This window comes from Salvelinus namaycush, chromosome 3 (genome assembly GCF_016432855.1).
Source record: "Salvelinus namaycush isolate Seneca chromosome 3, SaNama_1.0, whole genome shotgun sequence".
Classification (NCBI taxonomy): domain Eukaryota; kingdom Metazoa; phylum Chordata; class Actinopteri; order Salmoniformes; family Salmonidae; genus Salvelinus; species Salvelinus namaycush.
In genome coordinates this window covers 40442808-40467436 of record NC_052309.1, presented here as the reverse complement: position 1 = coordinate 40467436, position 24629 = coordinate 40442808, and the positions used below count along the sequence as shown (strand labels likewise).

At 41.1% G+C, this 24629-nt stretch overlaps 1 protein-coding gene across 2 annotated transcripts in view; it reads left to right on the top strand.

Moving 5' to 3' along the window:
- LOC120031305 (opioid-binding protein/cell adhesion molecule-like) overlaps nt 1-24629 on the top strand; it is a 229195-nt gene that overhangs the window by 121435 nt on the left and 83131 nt on the right. For both annotated transcript variants that reach the window (XM_038977014.1, XM_038977004.1), the window contains one exon: nt 21417-21649. In XM_038977014.1, coding sequence (XP_038832942.1) covers nt 21417-21649 — 233 coding nt within the window. The remainder of the gene's footprint in view (nt 1-21416; nt 21650-24629) is intronic.

Below are 24629 nucleotides of genomic sequence, written 5' to 3'. Positions count from 1 at the left end.
CAGGTGTATTTTGTGGCTTTTGGCGAATGCGTTCTAATGATCTAAAGTCGCACTGTTGCAACTGCCTGTAAACGCAGAGTAAGTTTCAAAGTGAATGTTGGCAGGCCTGTGTGGCAAATGGCTTGTTTGTATAAAGGCCTACTGTAGCTCTGATTGGCTATAGCGCACCGGTCTGTGTAGACTCCGGTCCTGGACAAGACAGATATTTTTATTCGGTTTTATTTACAGCAATGTCTGTTAATTGTCCGGATGCATGGACGCTTTTCCACTTTATATTGCTATAGAATTTTCAATTTTCAAATGCCTTAGTACACGTCATCCCAATCATTCTAAGAATTTATGAAAATGTGAAAATGACCATATCTAAATGGTTGCTTGACAGAAAATGTTTTTAAAAAGTGTCATATTCTTCCTGACGGTGTATATGAACAGCTTTTAATAAGATTTCATGTTGCTAAAATGCTGTCAGTTCCACATTAAATGCAACAATGTTTCACACACAAGTTATTTTTAAAGAGATTGCTAACAGCAAGCGTGCTGCAATAAAAACACAGTTCCACTCACCAGATGATGATCATTTGAAACTTAACTTCAAAGCTGACAAATTAGCAACAACATCCTCTTTGAGAACACCTGATGCAGCCACTGCAAACTAGCCAACAAGCAAGCTAGCTAGACCGTGGGAAAACTCCTGCTCGCTATTGCGTAGTGACCTGTTGGCCTTCAAGAAGGCAGAAGTTTCCATATGTTTTTGTAAAAACGGTCCCACCCATTGTCAAAATGTGATGCTAAAATGTTGCCCAAATAAGGTTGAATGGCAGATGCCTTTATCTGGCTTCTGATGACCTTAGCTAGCTAGATTTATCTTCCCAGAGAACAGCAAAAGAAAAATCCTGATTGGATATTTTTTTGTCTTCAGTGTTAACCCTTTCCTTTCCAACAAAATCTGAACAGATTAAATCAGAACATCATTGAAAATAATTATATCATTATAATCATTATTTTATAGATTACTATGAAGGCATAGAAGGCCCGTTGTTCCCCACTGTTTGGGTTTGTAATAATTTGTAGAGTGGCCCTATTTTCCCTCAGCATGCATTTTTTCACTTCTGAATGTCTAAAAAATCCATATCTTGTTCTGAAAGATGGACACAGAAATACTGGACGTTTTGAACTCTTATGAACCCCCCCTCCGGTTTTGACTCACTCAACTTGCTCCGGTCATGGTCTTGAATCGGTCTCGCTTTAGGTGGTCTCGATCAATTTTTTGTAGTTCTTTTAAAGTAAATAATGCATACTTTTATGACTGCTGAATACCACCAAATAATCACTTAGATCATGCATTTTCTGGTAGAGATACATTGCGAAGAAACTGCTCTCGCTCTCGATCGCACATTATTCAACCTCTTCTCTCCATGTCTGCCCACACTAACCTAGCCTAGCAGACAGAAAAGAAACACACAGACAATGCATTATCTGTGCTTGTTATTCGAAGTGGAACAGGGGAACCCAAGAGCAGACGAGGAGATTGGGATGAAGTAACCAAGGTATTTATTGAAACACATGGGGAAGATGGAGTGCAGGCCAGGGGAAGCTCGGGTGGGTTGCAGGAAACCAGGTGCAGAGGCTGAGGCTGGAGCGAGAGGGGTTGGTACAGGGTAAGCAGGTCCTGAGGGGAATCCAAGGGAGTAGTAGAGTGGGGATTCCAGGACAGAGTAGCAGGATGACAAGACGTGGTACTGGAGACAGGGACCAGAGTCAGAGCGGGCGGAATGAGCAGAGATTACGATCTGGCAGCGTGGAAGTGGCAGGGCTGAGTATTTGTAGAGGTCTTGATTATGGAACAGGTTGCAGCTGGCGGGTATCTGCTCTGACTCCAGCACACCTGTCTCTGCCCACACAATCACACACACATAGAGAGAGAGGGAGAGAGTACTGGGGGAGTGGCGGCAGATCAAGGAGACACAGGATGATCAATAGAGGGCGTTGCAGGAGCAGATGTGACAGTGCTAAACTATGTAGAATATTGGCCTTTTGGAAACTACAACTCCCTACTACTTTGCACAGTTCGGGCTTGATCTGATTTGTCTAGAAAAACTGTTCAATGTGCACATTGAGCTCAGAGAAAAATAAAACAAAATGGAATTCAAATCATTGAACCCAGATTGGTCAATAAGTTGTTCAGAAAATGAAAATTGCTAAGCGCTTATAGCTAACCTGCCTTTGTAGGAAGTAGTCCCGTTCATTTATCATGCTGCGTATCAGCAAAGCCAAGAAATTGTATTAGGTTTTATTGAGACAATTGATGCCTTTCAGCACATTGTTGGTTATGGTGGATGGTGTGAGGAATTTTAATTGGTACACATCCTGACTGACATAAATATCATGCCGTTCTGTCTGAAGTGTATCATACATGTCTTTGCCTGTGAAATCTTAAACGGGGGAACAGAGAAGAGGAATGCCAAAGTACAAAATATAGTCAATGGCTAATTGAGCTGAATCATAATTGGCTGTTGTCCCTGATGGGTGACCTGGATCACTGGAGAATTTTGTGGTGTTTTTTTTAAGGTGAGTTGCTGCAAGCGCCAAGCCAGCCACCAAGCGTCACGTGCCGCTGCGCCACCTCCATACCACCCCGGACGCTGTGACTTTAGAGAAGCCTAATGGGTATTTTTTGCAAAGTGCACCTTTATTTGTGTGTGTGTCTGTTCCTCGAGAAGACAAGGTGATTTTCAGCTGGGAGCTAATCCGACTGCAGCACGCTACGAGCAGTTGATCTGTCACACTTCATTTTTAGGCCCTGGCAAATCCAACCGAGTACTTTAATTGACCATTAATTGTGCAATAATTATTTCCTCCCTCTCCGATTATTTCAACCCTCCCCTTGGTTAGGTGGAAACAAGGGGACTTTCATGCTTGCCGTGGATGTAATTATAACACAATTACTAGTTTGGTCCAGTATAAACAGATGTACTGACATGTTATGCTGCTAAAGAGAAAATGGAGATGTAAGCGTGGACGATAGGGCTATGTATGAACTTAATTGTATTCGTCTCATTTGGTTCCTAGAATTAAATGAATGAGGCAGCCGTGTCTACAGTATGTATTTCCCTATTCACTGTCGGAGCACTCAGTATGTCTACTGTATCTTCATGAAAACATGTATCTGACAAAAACATATTTTTGGGGGATATTCAAAGTCCCTGAGAAACCATTTAATAAAAATGATGAATACCATTATGTCACTGTCTCTACATGTGCGCTATTGGCATTCCTTTTTAGATTCATACAACTACACATATCTCACATTTCAGTACATTCTAACGTTTTTGTTGTTGAAAATTGTCTGCTTTTAGCCATCAAAGCGAGTTGCTAGTTCAAGGTAACGTGTGTCTGTATTGTGCCTTCATGTTCTCTTCCTTACTAACTTAAGTGCTGGGAGTTTATTCAGACATATAAATGGCTTTGAAAGTCTAGAAAAAAACGGCAACTTTTGCCCAGGCGCTTTTTTGTGCGCCTCAAAAATGTCTGACTTTTACGCACCTTTGTTGCACTAATACTGTACATTGGATTAGTTATTGTTATTCGCTGGGAAAAGGGAAACAAGGGCCTCCCTTGTCTCTGATGCCTTGATTTATTGTGTTTACCCTGGTCCTGTGTAAAACATTTGTACAGGCGTGCAGAAGCTAGCACCCCAGTGGTCTGGCCTCTGTGTGTGGGGAGCTACGAGAGAGTTAATATGATTCATGTGGGTGCTGGATCCTTGGCTGGGTTTTGTGTCCAGCTCAATTAACCGAAGGTTCATACACCCCCCCACACGCCGGGAGACCGCAGCCCATCAGCCCATCCCAATAGTTTACTGTGTGTGTGTGTGTGTGTGTGTGTGTGTGTGTGTGTGTGTGTGTGTGTGTGTGTGTGTGTGTGTGTGTGTGTGTGTGTGTGTGTGTACGTGGTTGGTTGGATGGCGTGTGTGTGTGTGTGCACAAGCTAACTGTTTTGATGTGTTAATTTGGGACATGAAAACATGTGTGGGTGGATGTTTTCTTTCCTTTCTTTCCTGTTTTCTTTTCCACGGTGTCAATTGCTTTCACCCAGTGAAGCCAGCTTCGGACAAATCTCCTATTCCCCAAACAAGTGTACCGCCATCTCATTTAAGTGCCCCCACGGGGCCCAAAGCAAGCAAGTCAACCCAGCCTATATGACCCGCCGGTGACCCCAGCTAGGAGCGGATATAAAACCAGAGATGCAGTATAGTGCATTCATCTCGGAACACATGGGAAATCCCAGTGTTATTACACAGTAGCATTACAGCTTTAGCTGTGCTTGCTAATTGCAGCTTGTGGTTCTATGTAAGAATTGAACCAATGAACAAGTAAGTTTTTACACTCATGCTGTCTTCATTCCTTTTAGGATGGCAATTTGCACTGGCAATGGCAAGGCTGTTTCAAATATGGCCTGAAAACATTACTCGTACATTGTTTTCAACTGTCATGTCATCTCCCAGAGTGACTTTCCAATTGATCTCACTGAATTGTAAGCTACAGACAAATGTTTCCACCTGCTTTTTTGATTTGTGTTCTAATGAAAGGCTTTGGCCATGATAGTACTGGTCTATGAGATCACTAGTGAATCGTACTGCATGCGGACATGTGAAGTCCCCCATTGTTTTAAATGAGGGCCGGACCCACTCGATTGCCTGTGTGTGTGTGTGTGTGTGGTGTGGTGTGTGTGTGTGTGTGTGTGTGTGTGTGTGTGTGTGTGTGTGTGTCTGTGTGTGTGTGTGTGTGTGTGTGTGTGTGTGTGTGTGTGTGTGTGTGTGTGTCACAGATTTCGCACAAGTATTTGTGTCTATTTCACGATAATTTGTGATAGCGAGTTAGTGTGTCTGTGTGTGTTTGGGGTTGGAGGCTCAGGGCTATGGATCCAGCCGGCACATCAGCTCATCCACCTCGCCAGGCATCCAGAGAAACGAAGTGATCACCATAGTAACTATGGAGGCAGAAGCCGTGTGGGGTTGGTTCACCAGTGTGGTTAAAAGGAATAGAATCAATGAACTCTGACTGACTGAACAGAGCTGGGCTGGGGTGTCTCGGTGGAAAGTCTCTCTCTCTCCCTCCCTCTCTGCCTTTCTCTCTCGCTTGCCTTTCTCTCTCGCTCCCACTCTCTCTGCCTTTTCTCTCTCGCTCCCACTCTCTCTGCCTTTCTCTCTCGCTTGCCTTTCTCTCTCGCTCCCACTCTCTCTGCCTTTCTCTCTCGCTTGCCTTTCTCTCTCGCTCCCACTCTCTCTGCCTTTCTCTCTCGCTTGCCTTTCTCTCTCGCTCCCACTCTCTCTGCCTTTCTCTCTCGCTCCCACTCTCTCTGCCTTTCTCTCTCGCTTGCCTTTCTCTCTCGCTCCCACTCTCTCTGCCTTTCTCTCTCGCTTGCCTTTCTCTCTCGCTCCCACTCTCTCTGCCTTTCTCTCTCGCTTGCCTTTCTCTCTCGCTCCCACTCTCTCTGCCTTTCTCTCTCGCTCCCACTCTCTCTGCCTTTCTCTCTCGCTCCCACTCTCTCTGCCTTTCTCTCTCGCTTGCCTTTCCCTCTCGCTTCCACTCTATCTCTCTCATCTTAACTGAGCCCACTATGTAATCAGAACATAGTTGTTTATATATGTTTTATAATTAGAATGATAAAGAAAAACAAATTCTAGTCGTAGGATGTTGTTGTATTTGTTGTCTAAAAACACATTTCTGAACTGTAGTGTTTGTTTCTAGAGTTCACAGTTAAAGTTATGCATTCAGTTATGTAAAAAAAACTCTAAGAACAATTGAATATTGCCTGATAATGGCCACCTGCCTGATAAATGCAGGACCATTATAGAGAACTGTATCCTCAATCGAATGTGTGCGTTGCCCCCCATGAAATGGTTCATGGCCACTTCTCACCTTGTTAATACCAAATCCCCCATATACTCAGCAATCATTCAGTCACCATGTTTCGCATGTTTCGCATGTTAGGGCAGATTTACAGTGCACAGACACACATGAACATTGTGTGTGAGAGAGCGCTTTTCTGCCCTCACTAAATAATCAAAACAACAATGGGTCCAACTTGTTTTCATGAAACAAAAGTCTCTATTTGACATTTTGTACTATGCTATCCTAAATGCTATGCTATGCTAAATCATTTTGTGAAATTGACCCGACTGAACAGATACAGATTCATGATCAATGGTGAAACAGTAGACAATAGCAGACATACATATGGCCTAGCACTTGCGGGGACGACTATTCCAAAGACTAATGTCGCCTGGAAGTTAGGGCTGGGCGTTATGGCCTAAAAATCATTTTTTATTTTTTAAAAAATTTTTAACTTATGGGCAATTCACAATATATATCTCGTTTAAAAAAATGTTTTCTCTAAATAAGTGTTCTAGTACAATTAAAGGTCAAATACAATGCATTTCAAACAGACAGCAAAAATCTAATGAATTCAGAGCTTGTGAAGTTATACCTAGGCTAAATATAAGTCTTCCACAACCATAAGACCCACTAATAATGTAATGTTATTTTATCAAATAGTTTAATTAGCTTTTTTGTTGTTGCAATAGTCACTTTTCTGGCTTTCAAGTCTGTCTTTGAAAATTCCCTTTTTTTGTTACAAATTTAACTAGAACCGGACTAGACAGATAGTATAACAGCTTTTGCCAAAAATGCTGCTAATGGTATGTGCTACAAATGCTGTTTGCGACAAACTGAGTATTCATTTTTCAGAATCAATGTTCATTGATACTAGAGATATAAAAAGGGTATCGTTTGAAAATGTAACTTCTCTATTACAGTAAATTAATGTCTTAATGTGTTTTGTTGTCCATATTACTGATTATTTTGGACCAAACCTCAAATGAAAATAGCGAGTTGAAACCGTTGGCATAGAGGCAGGGGGAGGTGCTTGGTGTGTGTGTAAACCATAGAGGAAGAGGTGAAGCGCTAAAATCTGTCCAAAATAAGGACAATTTGTTTCTATGGGCTTATTTTCGACCTAAACTTGTCACCTGCCTTCCCGCCTTTGGGACAACGACTCCCATTGTTAGGGCAGAGAGACGTAAAGCTCATCATTATATACAGATCTCTGGTGTAAATTGGGAATGTATGTGCACACAGCCCAGAGGAGCGAAGGAGAGGAGACCAAAAATGCAACATGAGAACAAGCGGACATAAACGCTCATAAAAATGAAAAAACTTTGATTCTTGCGATACAGGCATTTGGAATATCGCGCAAAAACATACATTCAAATGAATTTGATCTATCGCCCAGCCCTACTGGAAGTTATCCAGGAGTTATACATTACAGCTGTTTATTTATCCTGGGTACGTGGATGCTTAATCAATCTAAGCCAAGCAAAAATAAATATAGAACTTTGTCGCAAAACAATCAAGGCTGTTTGTTGTAAAACATATTTTCCAAATAAGCTTACTGTATCCTCGGATGCTGATTCTAAAGTCATTTCCCAGGAAATGCCATTTTACCCCACATGCCATGTAATTGATTTATATGTTCAATCTCAGGTATTTCCACACAAAACAGAATAAATAGTGAGGCTCTCATTATATAGTGAATCTCTTATTATGTTTTAAATGACCTCAACTATTCAGCACTATGGACTTCTTTCTGTTCATTGGCAAGTTTATGGAATGTCATACAGGTATAGCTTGTGCTGTGTATGAGAGACACCTGTATAAGTGTCACTAAACTAGTAGTTTGTTGTACACACACGTATCCTGCAGAAGGTAACTGTAAGACAAGAAAACACACTGCACATATAGGCACTTGCTCTAAGGCTAATGGATTGACATGCACTTTGGTAAAAACATTATTTTCTCCCTTTCAGGGTTAGTTTAGATCACCGAAAGCATGATGTGTGTTTGTTTGTTTGAGGTACAGTATGTAGTTATTCCTCTTAGCTGTTACCTTGGAGCGCTAACGCTGACAGATACCCATTTGTGTTGGTAAACCAAAAAAGAATACAGGATTGACCATGACGATCTTGTCATTCCTTTAAAGTGCATTTAAATTACATTAGCGACCTTTTCTACTTGAGAACTAAAGTTACGCCTCTACATAAACTCTGCCAACAAAATCTATTTCAAGATGCATCATTTCAAGGTTGAATAAACAATCTTTTTTTACTTTACTTGCAACAGAGACTCTTAAAATGCACTTTTCATACAACAAAAACACATCTATGATGTTGAATTTACATAGTGCTGGGGGCATGTTCAGCAGGGCACAACGTTCTGGACCATTCTGTTAGAAATATGTTATGTAGAACAAATCCGATATTTTTTCCACTAATTGGGTCTTTTGACCAATCACATCAGATCTTCTCACATCAGATATTTTTCAGAGCTGATCTGATTGGTCAAATTGGGCGGCTTGTCTAAACGCAGCCTCTGGCATGTAGACTAAGGAATCATATCAGTTCTATTTATGACATTTCTATCAGCAACATTCCTCAATGTTTGCCAACTGACACAACTGATGTGAAATAACACAGGGTATCCTTTGCCTTTATATGCAATGCTTTTACGTGCAGATGGACTAAACAAGTAAGAACAGGTTGTGTCAAAGCTTATTATGCAACTTTATGTAATTAATACAGACCCCTCAAATGATCATGACCTCACATTTGTCATGCAGTGAAGTTCATATGACAAGCGATAGTGTGAAATTTAAGTGACAGCTACTGATTCAAATATAATGGGGTTAGGAAAGGGGGTACCATTCTTATTCAGAGATGGTACCTGAGTTAATGGACTGTTGATATCGTCTCATTTAGCTTCACTTCACCTTGTTATGGTGCTCTCGAATAAGTAAGCAAGCACGTGTGTTTGTGCCTCTGTCTTCTTTCGTCATGGGATGATACTATTTATATGGATATCATTGATGGGAGACATTTGTGTTTGTTGTTGATTATTATTTATTTTTGTTTATTCCCTCCAAGATTGAGTGACCAATGAAAGCTCTCCCTTCCTCTGAATGCTTTCACATTTATTTTTTACATGTTTGAATCATGTTTCTTTTCTTACGACTCTATTTTTCTTTACAATTTTTGTTGTAGTTGTTGATCTAAAAAGGCACATTTATTTCCTTTTGCTTTCAGTTTGTATTTGTTTGGTTACTGATATGAATAATTTAAACTCAATACTATTGGCATCAAGTTGTCTTCATAGAAGATGACCTCTAACTGATATTGGTTGATCAAAGACGTAGATCTGTGAATTAAAATAGCTTAATAGAATACGCTGGTCAAATCAATGCATCTCCCCTGATCTGCAATGACCCACAAGCTGTGCATCTCTGCAATGTCTGATGTTTACAGGCAATGGCAATACATCCCCAGACAGTCTCCGTCTTCAAATTCATGGGAAACCCTCTGACTAATAAGCTTAGTTTAGCAACACATTTTGTTTGATATTCTCCAGTACATAGCCCTTCCATTAACTGCCTGTGGATATTCCAAAATGCGTAAAAAAACAGCAAGACCAGCCAACACCCAAATATAAAATATGTATGTCACAGGAAACCAATATTTACCTTCCTAGTTTTTGTATTTGAACAGTATTAGTTTTACAATTGCATGCAGACTCTTTTTTTAGAGCCGTCCATATTGTTTAATAAATGTCAACCATACAAAATGAATCTTTTGTAGTACTTAAAACATAAATTGTTGTATTCCCTATGAACTAGCCAATGATGACACTGCATTAAACATTAACCAACTCCATTGGAGCTCGCACTGAACAAAGTACACTAGAAACCTCTAGTTGTGGGGAAGAGAAATGACATGCATTTTTAATTATATGCACAGTGCACCAAGGAAGAGGCAAGAAGTTGTTTATCTCACTGCTTCATTTTCACTTTCTCATAGCCCTGAAAGGGTCAACACTTTTCAGGATTAAATTGGTTTGCAGTCTGTGCGACGGTGTTGAGGGAATAATGCAGGATAAAATATTTATTTGTAGGAATTATGGGGATTTGGTGTGGAGGTTGAACACACCCTACTGTATGATGACCTTGCATAGCACATGGTTTGAAAAGCAGGGCTCTTGCTCAACAGTACCCCATAGCAGGCGAGGGCTTTTTGCAAGTCGAGAATCATTTTACCATATAATCAATAACATGCAACCTGAGAGAGATATTGTTTGTTCTCAACAGGCTTTGCAATCTCAGAGACCCAGGTAAGTGCTACAACATAAGGGGACATCTTCCTCATGTTATGTCTATTTTATCATCCTCATATCACCTTGTCAATTACAAATTCTTAACCAATATCTCTGACTTTCCTATTACTTCTCCCCCAGTGTCTCTCAACATGCTGTTGCGTTATCTTTACATTTATAAGTACCCAGTAAGATTCTTCAATCTCCTGCTGTGCTCTCCTTGGTTTTATCTTCTGTAAGGTTTCTGGAATCATAAATAAAATCCTAACTATGGCACTTTGAGCATTTGCAATTCTGAAAAACTGAGAAAGAAGGGGCTGAATATTAAGTAAATAGTTGACTCTGGTGACATCATTTCTATTTTGAGTCGAACCAGAAGGTCCTGGGAGAGTTGCTAATGCACCATGTGTCTCTCTCGACAACCTTGTACTTTTTGCACCTCGCAATGCATCTCCTTTAGGTATTACTGGTAACAAATCCTTGTAGAGGCTTTGTGGTTACGTTCACCATGGGACACATTTGTCACAGTAGCCAGGTCCCAGGATTCATTCTTGATTCACTGTGGTGCACTTCAGAGCAAGAAGACAAAAATAGTGTCATACTTGGAGAACATAAAAAAAAATATTTTAATGTTTCCATGTAAGGATAGCCCACAGTATATTATAAAAGAACATCCCACCGGGGAAACAAATGATCTTCACACTTTTAACACCCGCCCATTACAATGCATGACCGGCGCTCTACCCAGTTCCCGTGCCCTTGACTGGCAGTCCAAAAAAGGCAAAATCAGCTACACCTCAGCGCGCTCCCAGGTGATTTTGGAGGTTACCCTTTGTGAAAGAAAGTAGTCCAACAGGGTAAATAAGGCAGGAGACACCATTATGCCATCAACTGGCAACTGGGTCAGGGATTCATCAAGATCATTTATATTTCATAATGAAGAATTAGGAGATGTTTTATAGAATGTGTTGTTGCCAATGGCTCTCTACCTTGAAATAGCGTTTGATGAATTATTAAACTTCCTGTCAAAGAGGTGGTAGTCTGTGTATTATGTGAAAGGACACCTCCAGAGGAAGTTGCCGTCACTATTTCTTCTTAATTCCTGTCCTAGTGTGGTTTAGTTCAACCCTCCGAACACTGAGTTATGGCTCCTTATATATATTGATTAATCAGGCATGCACATCTCCACCTTCCGTGTGCACGGCCCATATGTTCTCTGGCACAGCCCACACTCCGCAAATTGTAAACACAGCAAAAAGCCACGGCCAGGGTTTGGTAATGCTACGGAGCATTACGGTTTTACCGTCGAAGCTAGAGGCTAGCTAACCTACTCCCTGGACCAATAAAGCTATCTAGTTACTAATACAATAGCCCAACTTCTTGCACATTGTTTTGATGAGTCGGTTAAAATAAGGCTGTCAGTAAAAAACTCTGAATAATCAGCTTCCATTCAGTCAGCGCATTAAACCGCTTCGCCAGGCCAAATTTCTACACTCCTTTCTTGAAACATTATTATCTTAACAAGCTTTATATCTATCATAGACATGTTTGTGCAGTGAAGAACTGATAGGCCTTCAGTGTGTGACAGGTTTGTGATTCTGAAAGGACAGCAACTGTAATACCGGCGCACTCATGTAGGAGAGTGCACTTTTTGTCAAACACAAAGGGCCAGTGGTGTAGTGGAGGGTTTACACAGGTATAAACCGTATACCCACTTTCTTTTCAGTGGGTATTGCGTATACTCACTTCTTAATACCTACTGATGCGTATCAAAGTGGTGTAGTGGAGGTATACGACTTATCAATTATGTAGTACAATAGAGAAATCATGCACAAAGTAGCCTATACAATCGCAAAGCATGTGAAATAGCCTAGTTTCACCGTAATATCATCTGCAGGCAGCAAGAGTGTGCAGCTCTCAACTGATTTTGGCATGGAGCATCTCACAGAAGAATGACATCGGTAGCCGGTAGGGTAGGAGAGACGTTTCATCTTATGATATCAACAATGGGTATGCAAACCAGGTATTGAAAAAGTTTAGTCGGAAGTGTTGGTTAGTAAAAGGGGATACAGAGTCAGTTGTACAACTGAATGCATTCAACTGAAATGTGTCTTCCGCATTTAACTCAACCCCTCTGAATCAGAGAGGTGCGGGGGGCTGCCATAATCGACATCCACGTCTTCAGTGCCCGGGGAACAGTGGGTTAACTGCCTTGCTCTGGGGGAGAATGAAAGATTTTTACCTTGTCAGCTCAGGGATTCAATCCAGCAACCTTTCAGTTACTGGCCCGACACTCTAACTACTAGACTACCTACTGCTATTTATGATGCGCAATTGTCATCATTACCTGCTTGCCGTAGAGGTGTAGACATGGATGGGCCTGGGTGGACACAGGTCCACCCACTGGGCAGCCAGGCCCTGACAGGCCCACCCAATCAGATTGATGTGGTTTAAGCATTGTTGTGGACTTAAACCATCACATTTTTGTCCTTTTCTATGAAAAAATAAATGTGATTTTGAGAGTGAAAATCAGAAAAATCTATAGGAAAACAGGATTTTTCACAGACAATGCCTTTCCTTTACTGGGCAGGCCATTTGAGAACTTTTTGGCAAAATTAGAGTATACCCACTTCTACAGGCACCCCTGCATAGGGCCAATAGAAAGACACCAGTCACACACAGCATGATGTTAAAGAATAAACAGTCCATGAACTCGGACGTAATAAGCCAGTCGGTCCCAATCATAAAAATACAACCATTAAGCATTTCCCAATCGAAATGTACAACTATTAATTTCCATTGCAAAAAATATTTCATGTTTAGCACACAAAGTAACCGGAGACCTAAAGTTTAATGTGAAACTGACAGAGTTGAACTACTTTGCAGATATGAAACAAACAGACAATCAGTCAAACATATCAAATTCCCAATTTATGCTACGAAACCAACTCTAAGAGGTTTTAAAAATAGGTTATATTTGACTCAATGTTCCATGACGTACACTAAAGCATTGTTGGCGCAATAGATGGATGCAGTTCAATGCATCACTAATATAATTCACCAATACATTTCTTGGTAGTCCCAAAAATATTGCTATCAGGTTGTAAATCACAGCTGGCCTGGTATGTTGTTTGCTGCCTCCATTCGGGATGCATTGTTTCAGTTTCAATGACTCAATAATCTGTACAAAAACTGATGAATGTAAGTAAGGCAGGGAATGTCAATACAATCAAACTAGCAAGGGCAATGATCACAAGTCATTCATAACGTGGCTAATAGGCAAGCGTATATATTTATGTAGCAAGCTAAAAACACAGAGCCTAACGTTAGCTAGGGTGAGTGGCTGACTTTTTCTTGGCTATACAGAGCTAGGGATAAAATAAAATATTTGGTTAGCTTGAAAGAACTTGAACGACTGTTATCCAGTTAGCATATCTCTTGCATTCGCAAATTCACTCTGGTTAACTACTCCGATTTCAGAGCACTTTCGTCTGAGTGTGCCAGAACACAGAACAACTGCTGAATTTACGAACGTGCAACACCTGCTAAATATGACCGGTGTCAGTAAACGTAGGCAAAAAAAAGTAAGTTAGTCAAGAACGCTCTAGATAACATGTAAACAGCCTAACCAGCTCTGCTACGGCGAGTAAAATGGTCAGAGTGAGGTGTTCTCTCATTTGTGACTGGAAGTAGCTAGCTAGCAAGCTAGCCAACTGTAGCCAGTTAGCTTGGGACGAGCATGCATTGGCATGGAAGCTGCAGAAGGACTAGGAGGCTACAATTCCCCATATTTTATCAGTGCAATTTTGACGGACATCTAGCTAAAAAAGTGGAAGAGGATTTATTTAATGTTCCTTCGTTAGATTTCTATTAATTTACTTTTGAGTCATTTAGCAGACACTTATCCAGAGCAACTTATAGTAGTGTAGTGAATACATTTTCAAACTTTTTTCATACTTGTCCCCTGTGGGAATCAAACCCACAACTCTGGTGTTTCAAGCACCATGCTCTACCAACTGAGCTACACGAGACCAAGCTCATCTTGCTGTGCCTAGCATTAGTTGTTGATCTTGTTGTAGCTGTGCATAACTGAGGGAGAGCGAGACTACCTTTTCATGGTTGTTTGATCAATTTGACTGTCAAGTTCGCAAATGTAAGAGGACTCCCTTGGTGTTTACATATTTGCAGGAATCCATTCAAGTGTATTTTGTGGCTTTTGGCGAATGCGTTCTAATGATCTAAAGTCACGCTGTTGCAACTGCCTGTAAACACACATTCCAGTTCAAAGTGAATGATGGCAGGCCTGTGTGGCAAATGTTTGTATGCTTGTTTGTATAAAGGCCTACTGTAGCTCTGATTGGCTATATTCGGTTTAATTTACTGCACGGCGGCTTTCCCACTCTATATTCTATAGAATTTTCACAAATGCTTTTGTATTCATAATTCCCAAACACTCTAAGAATTTATGAAAACATGAAAATGACCATATCCAAGTGGTTGCTTGTCTGAAAATTTTTAAAACATGTCGTAATCTTCCTGGGGGTGTAAATGAACAGATTTCATGTTGCTAAAATGCTGTCAGTTCCACTTTAAATGCAACAACGTTTCACACACATATGTTATTTAAAAAGAGATGGCTAACAGCTGCACCATCGAGAGCATCCTGACCGGTTGTATCACCACCTGGTATGGCAACTGCTCGGCATCCGACTGTAAGGCGCTACAGAGGATGGTGCGTACGGCCCAGTACATCACTGGGGCCAAGCTTCCTGCCATCCAGGACCTACATACTAGGCGGTGTCAGAGGAAGGCCCAAAAAATTGTCAAAGACTCCAGTCACCCAAGTCATAGACTGTTCTCTCTGCTACCGCACGGCAAGCGGTTCCCGGAGCACCAAGTCTAGGTCCAAACGGCTCCTTAACGCCTTAACAGCTTCTATCCCCAAGCCATAATACTGCTGAACAATTAATCAAATGGCCACCTGGACTATTTACATTGACTCACTGTTTATTATCTATGCATAGTCACTTTACCCCACCTACATATACAAATTACCTCTACTAACCTGTACCCCTGCACATTGACTCGGTACTGGTAACTCCTGTAAATAGCCTTGCTATTGTTATTTTATTGTGATACTTTTTATTACATTTTTTAAAATGTAGTTTATTTAGTAAATATTTTCTTAACTCTATTTCTTGAACTGCATTGTTGGTTAAGGGCTTGTAAGTAAGCATTTCACGATAAGGTCTACCTACACCTGTTGTATTCGGCGCATGTGACAAATAAAATTGGATTTGATTTGAACAACAGCAAGCGTGCTGCAATTAAAAGCACAGCTCCACTCAGCAGATGATGATCATTTGAAACTTAACTTCTTGTTGAAAGTTATTCTTGAAAAGGGAGAAGCTAACAAATTAGCAACAACATCCGCTTTGATATGACCTGCTGCAGCCGCTACAAACTAGTCGACAGTAAAAGCAAGCTAGCTAGACCGTGGGAAAACTACTGTTCGCTATTGCGTTGTGACCTGTTGGCCTTCAAGAAGGCAGATGTTTCCATACATTTTTGTAAAAACGGTTCCACCCATCAAGCCAAAATGTGATTGGTTGATTCCACTGTCACTCCAAAATGTTGCCCTAATACAGTTGAATAGCAGATGCCTTTATCTAGCTTCTGATGGCCTAGACAATGGCTGACTTAGCTAACTAGATGTATCCCCCCAGACACCCGCAAAAAAAAATCCTGATTGGATATTTATTTATCTTCAGTGTTAACCCTTTCCAACAAAAACTAAAGAGATTAAATGAGATCATTGAAAATATAAATATAATTATTATATTATAATAATAATTTGATCAATGCTTAGCCCTTCTCTGAAGGTGTAGAAGGCCCATTGTTTCCCACTGTGTTTGAGTTATTAATAATTTGTAGAGTGGCTCTATTTTCGCTCAGAATGCATTTTTTCACTATTCTGAATGTCTAAAGAATACATATGTTGTTCTGAAATGTAAACACAGAAATACTTGACATTTGGAACTCTTATGATGGTGGTGATTTTACAAAATTACAATCATGGTCTTGAATTGGACTGGCATTTTTCTGGTCTCAGTCTTGACTAGGTCTCGGACCCCTTGTCCCCCCTCCGGTCTTGGTCTTGACTCGGTCTCGCTTTAGGTGGACCTCAAACGCAACACAGGTTATAGCCAAGAGAGGAGGAAGTGGTGGCTTGTTAGAGCACAGACATGGTTCTAATTTCAGTAGTGCTCATGAGGACCCCAAAAGTCAAACATATTGTAATATTGGGAACCTTCAGTAGTCAATGTGTGATCGGTCCTGAGCGTAGGAGTAGACTATAATGAACATGTGGACTTTCCGTACATTGTAATGATTTATTTTCCATTGTTTGCTCAGCTTGTAACTGTAGTTGGTTATGTTAACATTATCAGAACAGGTATTGAATGATAAACAGAACAAAACATGGACCCATTCTGTGATTTATATTTTTTTATGATCCATTTAATCCACATCCTCACTTTATGTCAATATTACAATATTGCTGCTTGGCCAGCCTCTGCCTTTGGTCTGCATCCCATAGCCCGGGAGTCCTCAGTCCTGTATGGCACATGAAACAGATAGGTAGGTTGTTGAATTGTCATTATGTCTGTCATGGATCCAGTCCTACATTACCATTTCACTGTTTTTAGTTTAGCCCAGAGAACTGAGAATCAGGCAGCTATTCTCTCTGTCTGTATACAGTCAAGACAGTGCTGTCAGGTTCCTACCCACTGTGTACATCAACACCTGGGTCATGCCACCCATGATTGTCCAGCCTTGTTGTAGTCCTGACTCTACTCTACTTCACCTAGGTGGCGTAGGGATTTTAGCAGCGTTGGACAATCATAGACAGTGACCTGACTTGCATTGTTGGGGAGATAATCCTCTGTCAGTTTTCTGGGCATGTGTGAGTTGGGATGTTATTTACAGTGAAATAGGCCTACCTTCACAATAAGCTACTCAAATGATTGTAGACAATGCATGCAGTGAGGATTAAATATTGTGTTCTTTTGACTCAACAAAATAACCCAAAGGTGGAGTTAGTGAATAGTCACATTGTCTGTCTGCCTTGGATCAATGTATAGCCTAAATTCTATGAATTTGCGTTCTCCGCTTGAATATGTCATGGTTTCACTTTAGTGGCTAAGAGATAATGGCCTATAGGCAACTACAATATTAGTTCTCACATTTGGAGCCAGTTGGATAGGACATAATATTACTCTGCTAAACACAAATGTGCAAAATAACAAATTTCACTAGCCATATATACCTAATCTCTTTTTTTAAAGCAAGCTAGCTAGCTAATTAAAGATGCTCTATGCAGTAATCACTCCTCCATTTCCTGGTTGCTAAAATTCTAATGGTTAGCCTAATTTCAGTTTGTGACAAACAAGCAAGTATAGTGTAGAGCATCATTGTACCATCTAAACCGCTGTGAAATAGATTTTACATAATCATAAATATTGTATTTGGTGTACAAAATAAAAGCAGAGAAATAGCGCACATAGAACAGTCCTACAGATCTATCACATTTCTATGTGAATTTGGTTGGGTCGCCCAAAAAGTAACATATTGCAGCTTTAAAACATAATTCTGTTTTGTCCTGAACTGTAGTTTGCACGTTTTGATATTACTTTGCAACATTTTGTATCACATTGGCCAGCAAGCACACGTTAACTTTGACAGCTAGGTTTACTGTAGAGACACCTTGCAGTTTTGGAGTCAGCTTCATGTTTTGTAACATAAACGGGAAAGGCGATACCAAGTCAGTTGGACAACTAAATGCATTCAACCGAATAGTGTCTTCCGCATTTAACCCAACCCCTCAGAGAGGTGCGGGAGCTGACGTCATCGGCAGCGGTGTAGTAGCATTAGCTACTACTGGTAAAACAGTGATTTACTTACTGAGCTATATATAAACTTAGCTACTTCATATGGATTTACTTCACTGTACTGTTACCTATAGCGCATTCGGAAAGTATTCAGACCCAATTACTTTTTCCACATTTTGTTACATTACAGCCTTATTCTAAAATTGATTAAATAAAAATGTTCCCTAATTAATCAACACACAATGACCCATAATAACAAAGTGAAAGCAGGTTTTTAGATTGTTTAGCAAATGTATAAAAAACAAAAAACAGATACCTTATTTACATAAGTATTCAGACCCTTTGCTATGAAACTCAAAATTGAGCTCAGGTCCATCATGCTTCCACTGATCACCCTTAAAATGTTTCTACAACTTGATTGGAGTTCACCTGTGGTAAATTCAATGGATTGGACTTGATTTGAAAAAGGCACACACCTGTCTATATAATGTCCCACAGTTGACAGTGCATGTCAGAGGTTGAACCAATTGTCTGTAGAGCTCCGAGACAGGATTGTGATGAGGTACAGATCTGGGGAAGGGTACCAACAAATGTCTGCAGCATTGAAGGTCCCCAAGAACACAGTGGCTTCCATCATTCTTAAGTGTAAGAAGTTTGGAACCACCAAGACTCTTCCTAGAGCTGGCCGCTTGGCCAAACTGAGCAATCGAGGGAGAGAGGCCTAGGTCAAGAAGGTGACCAAGAAGCAGCTCTGTGGCGATGGGAGAACCTTCCAGAAGGACAACCATCTCTGCAGCACTCCACCAATCAGGACTTTATGTTTGAGTGGCCAGATGGAAGCAACTCCTCAGTAAAAAGGCATATGACAGCCCGCTTGAAATCTGTCAAAATACACCTAAAAGACTCTCAGACCATGAGAAACAAGATTCTCTGGTCTGATGAAACCAAGATTGAACTCTTTTGCCTGAATGCCAATCATCACATCTGGAGGAAACCTGGCACCCTACGGTGAAGAATGGTGGTGGCAGCATCATGCTGTGGAGATGTTTTTCAGCGCCAGGGACTGGGGGACTAGTCAGGCTGAGGGAAAGATGAACGGAGCAAAGTACAGATAGATCCTTGACAAAAACCAGAGTGCTCAGGACCTCAGACTGTGGTGAAGGTTCACCTTCCAACAGGACAATAACCCTAAGCACACAGCTAAGACAGAAGGAAATAAACAATTGAATCAATTTTAGAATAAGGCTGAAACGTAACAAAATGTGGAAAAAGTCAAGGGGTCTGAATACTTTCCTAATTATATATATTTTTCACCTTTATTTAACTAGGCAATTCAGTTAAGAACAAATTCTTATTTACAATGACGACCTACCCCGGCCAAACCCTAACGACACTGGGCCAATTGTGCGCCACCCTATAGGACTACCAATCACGGCCAGTTGTGATACAGCCTGGAATCAAACCAGGGTGACAGCTCTAACGCTGAGATGCAGTGCCTTAGACCGCTCCGCCACTCGGGAGCCCATAGTATTCTAATTCACTGTATACTATAACTAGCTAGCTAGCCAGCAAAATGTTTATATAGTTAGTGACCCATGGGCCTACTCTTGATGCTGTAGCACTGATGTGCATAACATGTCTCCAGAAACGACGATGTATCCCAGCTGTGTAGACATTTCACCTGTCCACGTCTTCATCCACTTTTGATGTCACTAGCTAGCTATCCAGCTAATGTTAGCTAGGTGACGTTAGCCATGAGGCTAGCCCCTGATAAGTCGTTCGCCTAATGTATGCCTAGCCAGGCTGCTTGCTTTAATGTTTGCTCTTTTTTAAGATACAGCTGATGTGTTATGCATTGAAGTCCACAAATGAAGTGAAAAGGTGAGAGAAGGAATACAACGTGGCTGCTATGAAAGTGAACTGTGTTTACGCGTGATCAGGGCTGTGTTCATTCCGCCGATTCTGTTTAAAATAGTTTCTTAAAAACTGTTGGACTAATGATTACACCCTAGATCAGCTAGATGCAGGCAAGAGTGTGCAAGGCGGTATTTAATGTGTCACTGTCTGTCACCAACATTTTATCTCGACCTGTGTGCACCTATGTTGTAAACTTTCATCATAGGCTAGGTTGTAGCAATCTCACGATGGGTATAGGGAAGATTTGAGTATCATGTAGTAGCCTAAACCTATCAATGTTACAATGAACTGGGTGAATGGAATATGAATGACAGTCATCCAATATGCTGTAATAGAAATAAGGCGAAGCTCGTGATAAAATGTTTTGTCCTCCCTCATCATAAACGGCACTATGCTTTTCCCATTTCGGAGGAATGGCGTGAATGAAGAACAAGGAAGGTGACCGACCAGATATGCCAATCAGCCAAAGAAGTTAATGTGTTCTGTTGGATCTCTTCCAGTAAAGTGCCTAAGGATGTTCTCAGCTTTCCATTAATTGGAGTTGCATGGCCAGAGATGCACACACACACACGTCACATGCACACACACACAGACACACACACACACACACACACACACACACAGACACACACACACACACACACACACACACACACACACACACACACACACACACACACACACACACACACACACACACACACACACACACACACACACTACCCACGTTGTAAGTCTTCTTGTGTGACCTCCAAGTCAAGTCATCATATAACAGTAAACCTAAGGTTATCCAGGCGTTCCACAAATAGAGTATGATGAAAATTCCATTAGCTCCTACTGTAATTGCATATGATTTAGCATAGTTAACATAATCAATATAGTAATCTATTGACAGATATTAGTGATTTGTCAAACACTTGACATGGATAGCCCTGGACCAACACTTCCAAAAAGTTAGCTGAACATGGGTTAATGACTATGACTATGACTATGATGAAAAGGATATTGACATGTACTGTATCTCACAGAAGATGTTTGAATGCACCACATGCAGTACATATTTCTAAAGCAACAAAGGTCGGGTTCTCTTAGATATCCTAGAGAAATCCGTCCACAGAGGCATCACAAGCACTGTGGTCATTTGCTATGACCGCCATCGACATTCGATATCGAGCCTACACAAGCATGTAACTTTTGACTTATTTTTCCTTCATGACACAACAGCCTCCCTAGAGACTGTCCCAACACCCTCACTCTCATCACTGGAACAGGTTGCCATAGAGGGAAAGCTGTGACATCGCAAATGGGGCCTGCTGTGGTCTCTCACCTGCTGCAAAGCAATGCGTTACTTTTCCATTTGTATTTCACCTTGTGTTTGATTTGGCAATGTTCCTTCTTTCTTGTCCTACAGGTGCGCACAGGGGGACATCGTCACACACACGGCCTGGCTCAACCGGTCGAGTATACTGTACGCCGGCGAGGATAAGTGGTCTGTGGATCCCAGGGTGAGCCTGGTTACACTCAATCAGGAGGAGTTCACCATCAAGATTGAGGACGTGGACATGACAGATGAAGGCCCGTACATCTGCGCAGTGCAGACGAGCAGCAGACCGAGGACGACGTCAGTGCACATCCTCGTCCAAGGTAAGCCAACGCCTTACAATCTAGATACAGTCTGGGCGGATGATGGAGAAAAACATATTTTGTCTGATGTACAGTATGTGTGTGTGTCTATCTCTTCGATCTCTCTCCCTCTTTGTGTGTGTGTCTTTGTGCCTGTGTCGCTCTCCCTCTCGCTCTTTCACTGTATATGTGTGCATCTCCCACTCTGGTGTATTTGGTGGCCTTCATACCCCTCAGTGAATGAGAACCTCTTATTACCCCGTAGAAAAACAAATTGGTATACTTTCTCTTTCACTGTGGGATGTAAAATTGAATAAATATAAATAAAGGGAGAAGCACATGTAGAACAACACCAGTCTGGGAATGCACTTCACTAAGTCATCCGTTATTATCTGTGCAGTCGGTGGTGTACTTGTTTTATTAGCTTTTACAATCTCCCAGTAGATTCCACCTAACTTGTAAAAACTTACAGTATGGAAAGCATCCATCGTGTGGTGCTCGTTCACAGTCTAATCAATTATATACAGTACCAGTCAAAGGTTTGGACACACCTACTCATTCAAGGGTTTTTCTATATTTTTACTATTTTCTACACTGTAGAATAATAGTGACGACTTCAAAACTATGAAATAACACATAAGGAATCATGTAGTAACCAAAAGAGTGTTAAACAAATCCAAATAGATTTTATATTTTAGATTCTTCAAAGTAGCTACCCTTTGCCTTCATGACAACTCTTTGTCACGCCTGCTCCCGCTCTCCCTCTCTGGTTCTCGAGGGCACCAGGCTGCCCTTCATTAAGCACACCTATCACCATCATTACGCGCATCAGCACTCATTGGACTCACCGGGACTCCTTCATTTTGTTGATTGACCCATCTACTGTATATCTGTCTGTTCCTCCGTTGGTTTCCCGTGTCAGTATTATTGTCGTTTACGTTTCCCCTGTCCAGACGTTGTCCGTGTTCTGTTTCATGTCCGTGTTTCATTAAATGTTCACTCTCTGTACTTGCTTCTCGTCTCCAGCATCTGTCCTTACAGAATGCTGACACCAATATGTGAAGCATCAGGGAATTATTATTATTATTTTTTTGTTGGTGACGAGTCCGGGTGCCGTCACCGATGGAACTGGGGGTGCCTCAGCTGGCTCGTTGGGCTTCCACGTCTTAGCTGGCTCGAGAGGGTTTCTTGCCTTGGTTGGCTCGGCATGACGATCCCACGTCATGCCTCAGCGGGATCGTCGGGCTCCCGCGCCTCAGCCGGCTTGTCCAGCGCCTGTTTCATGTCCGTGTTTCATTAAATGTTCACTCCCTGGACTTGATTCTCGTCTCCAGCATCTGTCCTTACACTCTTGGCATTCTCTCAACTAACTAGTCTTGAAGGAGTTCCCACAAATGTTGAGCACTTTTTGGCTGCTTTTCCTTCACTATGCGGTCCAACTCATCCAAAACCATTTCAATTGGGTTGAGGTCAGGTGTATTGTGGAGGTCAGGCCATCTGATGCAGCACTCCATCACTCTCCTTCTTGGTCAAATAGCCCTTACACAGCTTGGAGGTGTGTTGGGTCATTGTCCTGTTGAAAAACAAATTATAGTCCCACTAAGCACCAACCCAATGGGATGGCGTATTGCTGTAGAATGCTGTGGTAGCCATGCTGGTTAACCTCTAACGCCTCACAAACCCGGATCCGGGATCCCCCCCATCAAAAAAGCTGACTAGCATAGCCTAGCCTAAAGCCACAGGGATATCATATAATAAAATGTTCATGAAATCACAAGTCCAAGACACCAAATGAAAGATACACATCTTGTGAATCCAGCCATCATTTCTGATTTTTAAAATGTTTTACAGGGAAGACACAATATGTAAATCTATTAGCTAACCACGTTAGCAAAAGACAACACTTTTCTTACTCCACCATTTTTTTACTGCATCAGTAGCTATCACAAATTCGACCAAATAAAGATATAAATAGCCACTAACCAAGAAACAACTTCATCAGATGACAGTCTGATAACATATTTATTGTATAGCATATGTTTTGTTAGAAAAATGTGCATATTTCAGGTATAAATCATAGTTTACCATTGCAGCCACCATCACAACTCTCACCAAAGCGACTAGAATAACTACAGAGACCATCGTGTATTACCTAATTACTCATCATAAAACATTTCTGAAAAATACACAGCGTACAGCAAATGAAAGACACAGATCTTGTGAATCCAGACAATATTTCAGATTTTCTAAGTGTTTTACAGCGAAAACACAATATAGCGTTATATTAGCTTACCACAATAGCAAACATCACAACAGCATTGATTCAAGCCAAAAATAGCGATAACGTATAAACCACCAAAATATATTAATTTTTTCACTAACCTTCTCAGAATTCTTCAGATGACAGTCCTATAACATCATATTACACAATGCATATAGAGTTTGTTCGAAAATGTGCATATTTAGCGGCACAAATCGTGGTTATACAATGTGATTAGTGGCCAAAACTTCAAGCAATCTGTCCGGCGCCATCTTGGAGAGGCACCTATTCTAATCGAAAACTATTCATAAACTTGACTAAAAAATACAAGTTGGACAGCAAATGAAAGACAAATTAGTTCTTAATGCAATCGCTGTGTTACATTTTTAAAATTAACGTTACTTCAGCATACAGCGTGCGCTAAAGCGAGACCGCACCGAAATTCATGGCGGAATTATTATTTGACATTTGTCAACATAAATACGAATTAACAACATAAAGATTGCTTACTATTTGCCGAGCTTCCATCAGAATCTTGGGCAAGGTGTCCTTTCTCCAGAACAATCGTCTTTTGGTTGAAAGATGTCCTCTTCTCATGTGGAAATAGCAGCTAACGATAGCCACCCACTGGAGAGGTGTCCAACTCGTGAAAGCGCATCACAAAGAAATCCAGGAAAATCGCAATAAACTGATATAAACTGCTATAAGTCGGTTTAAATTAACTACCTTATGATGTCTTTA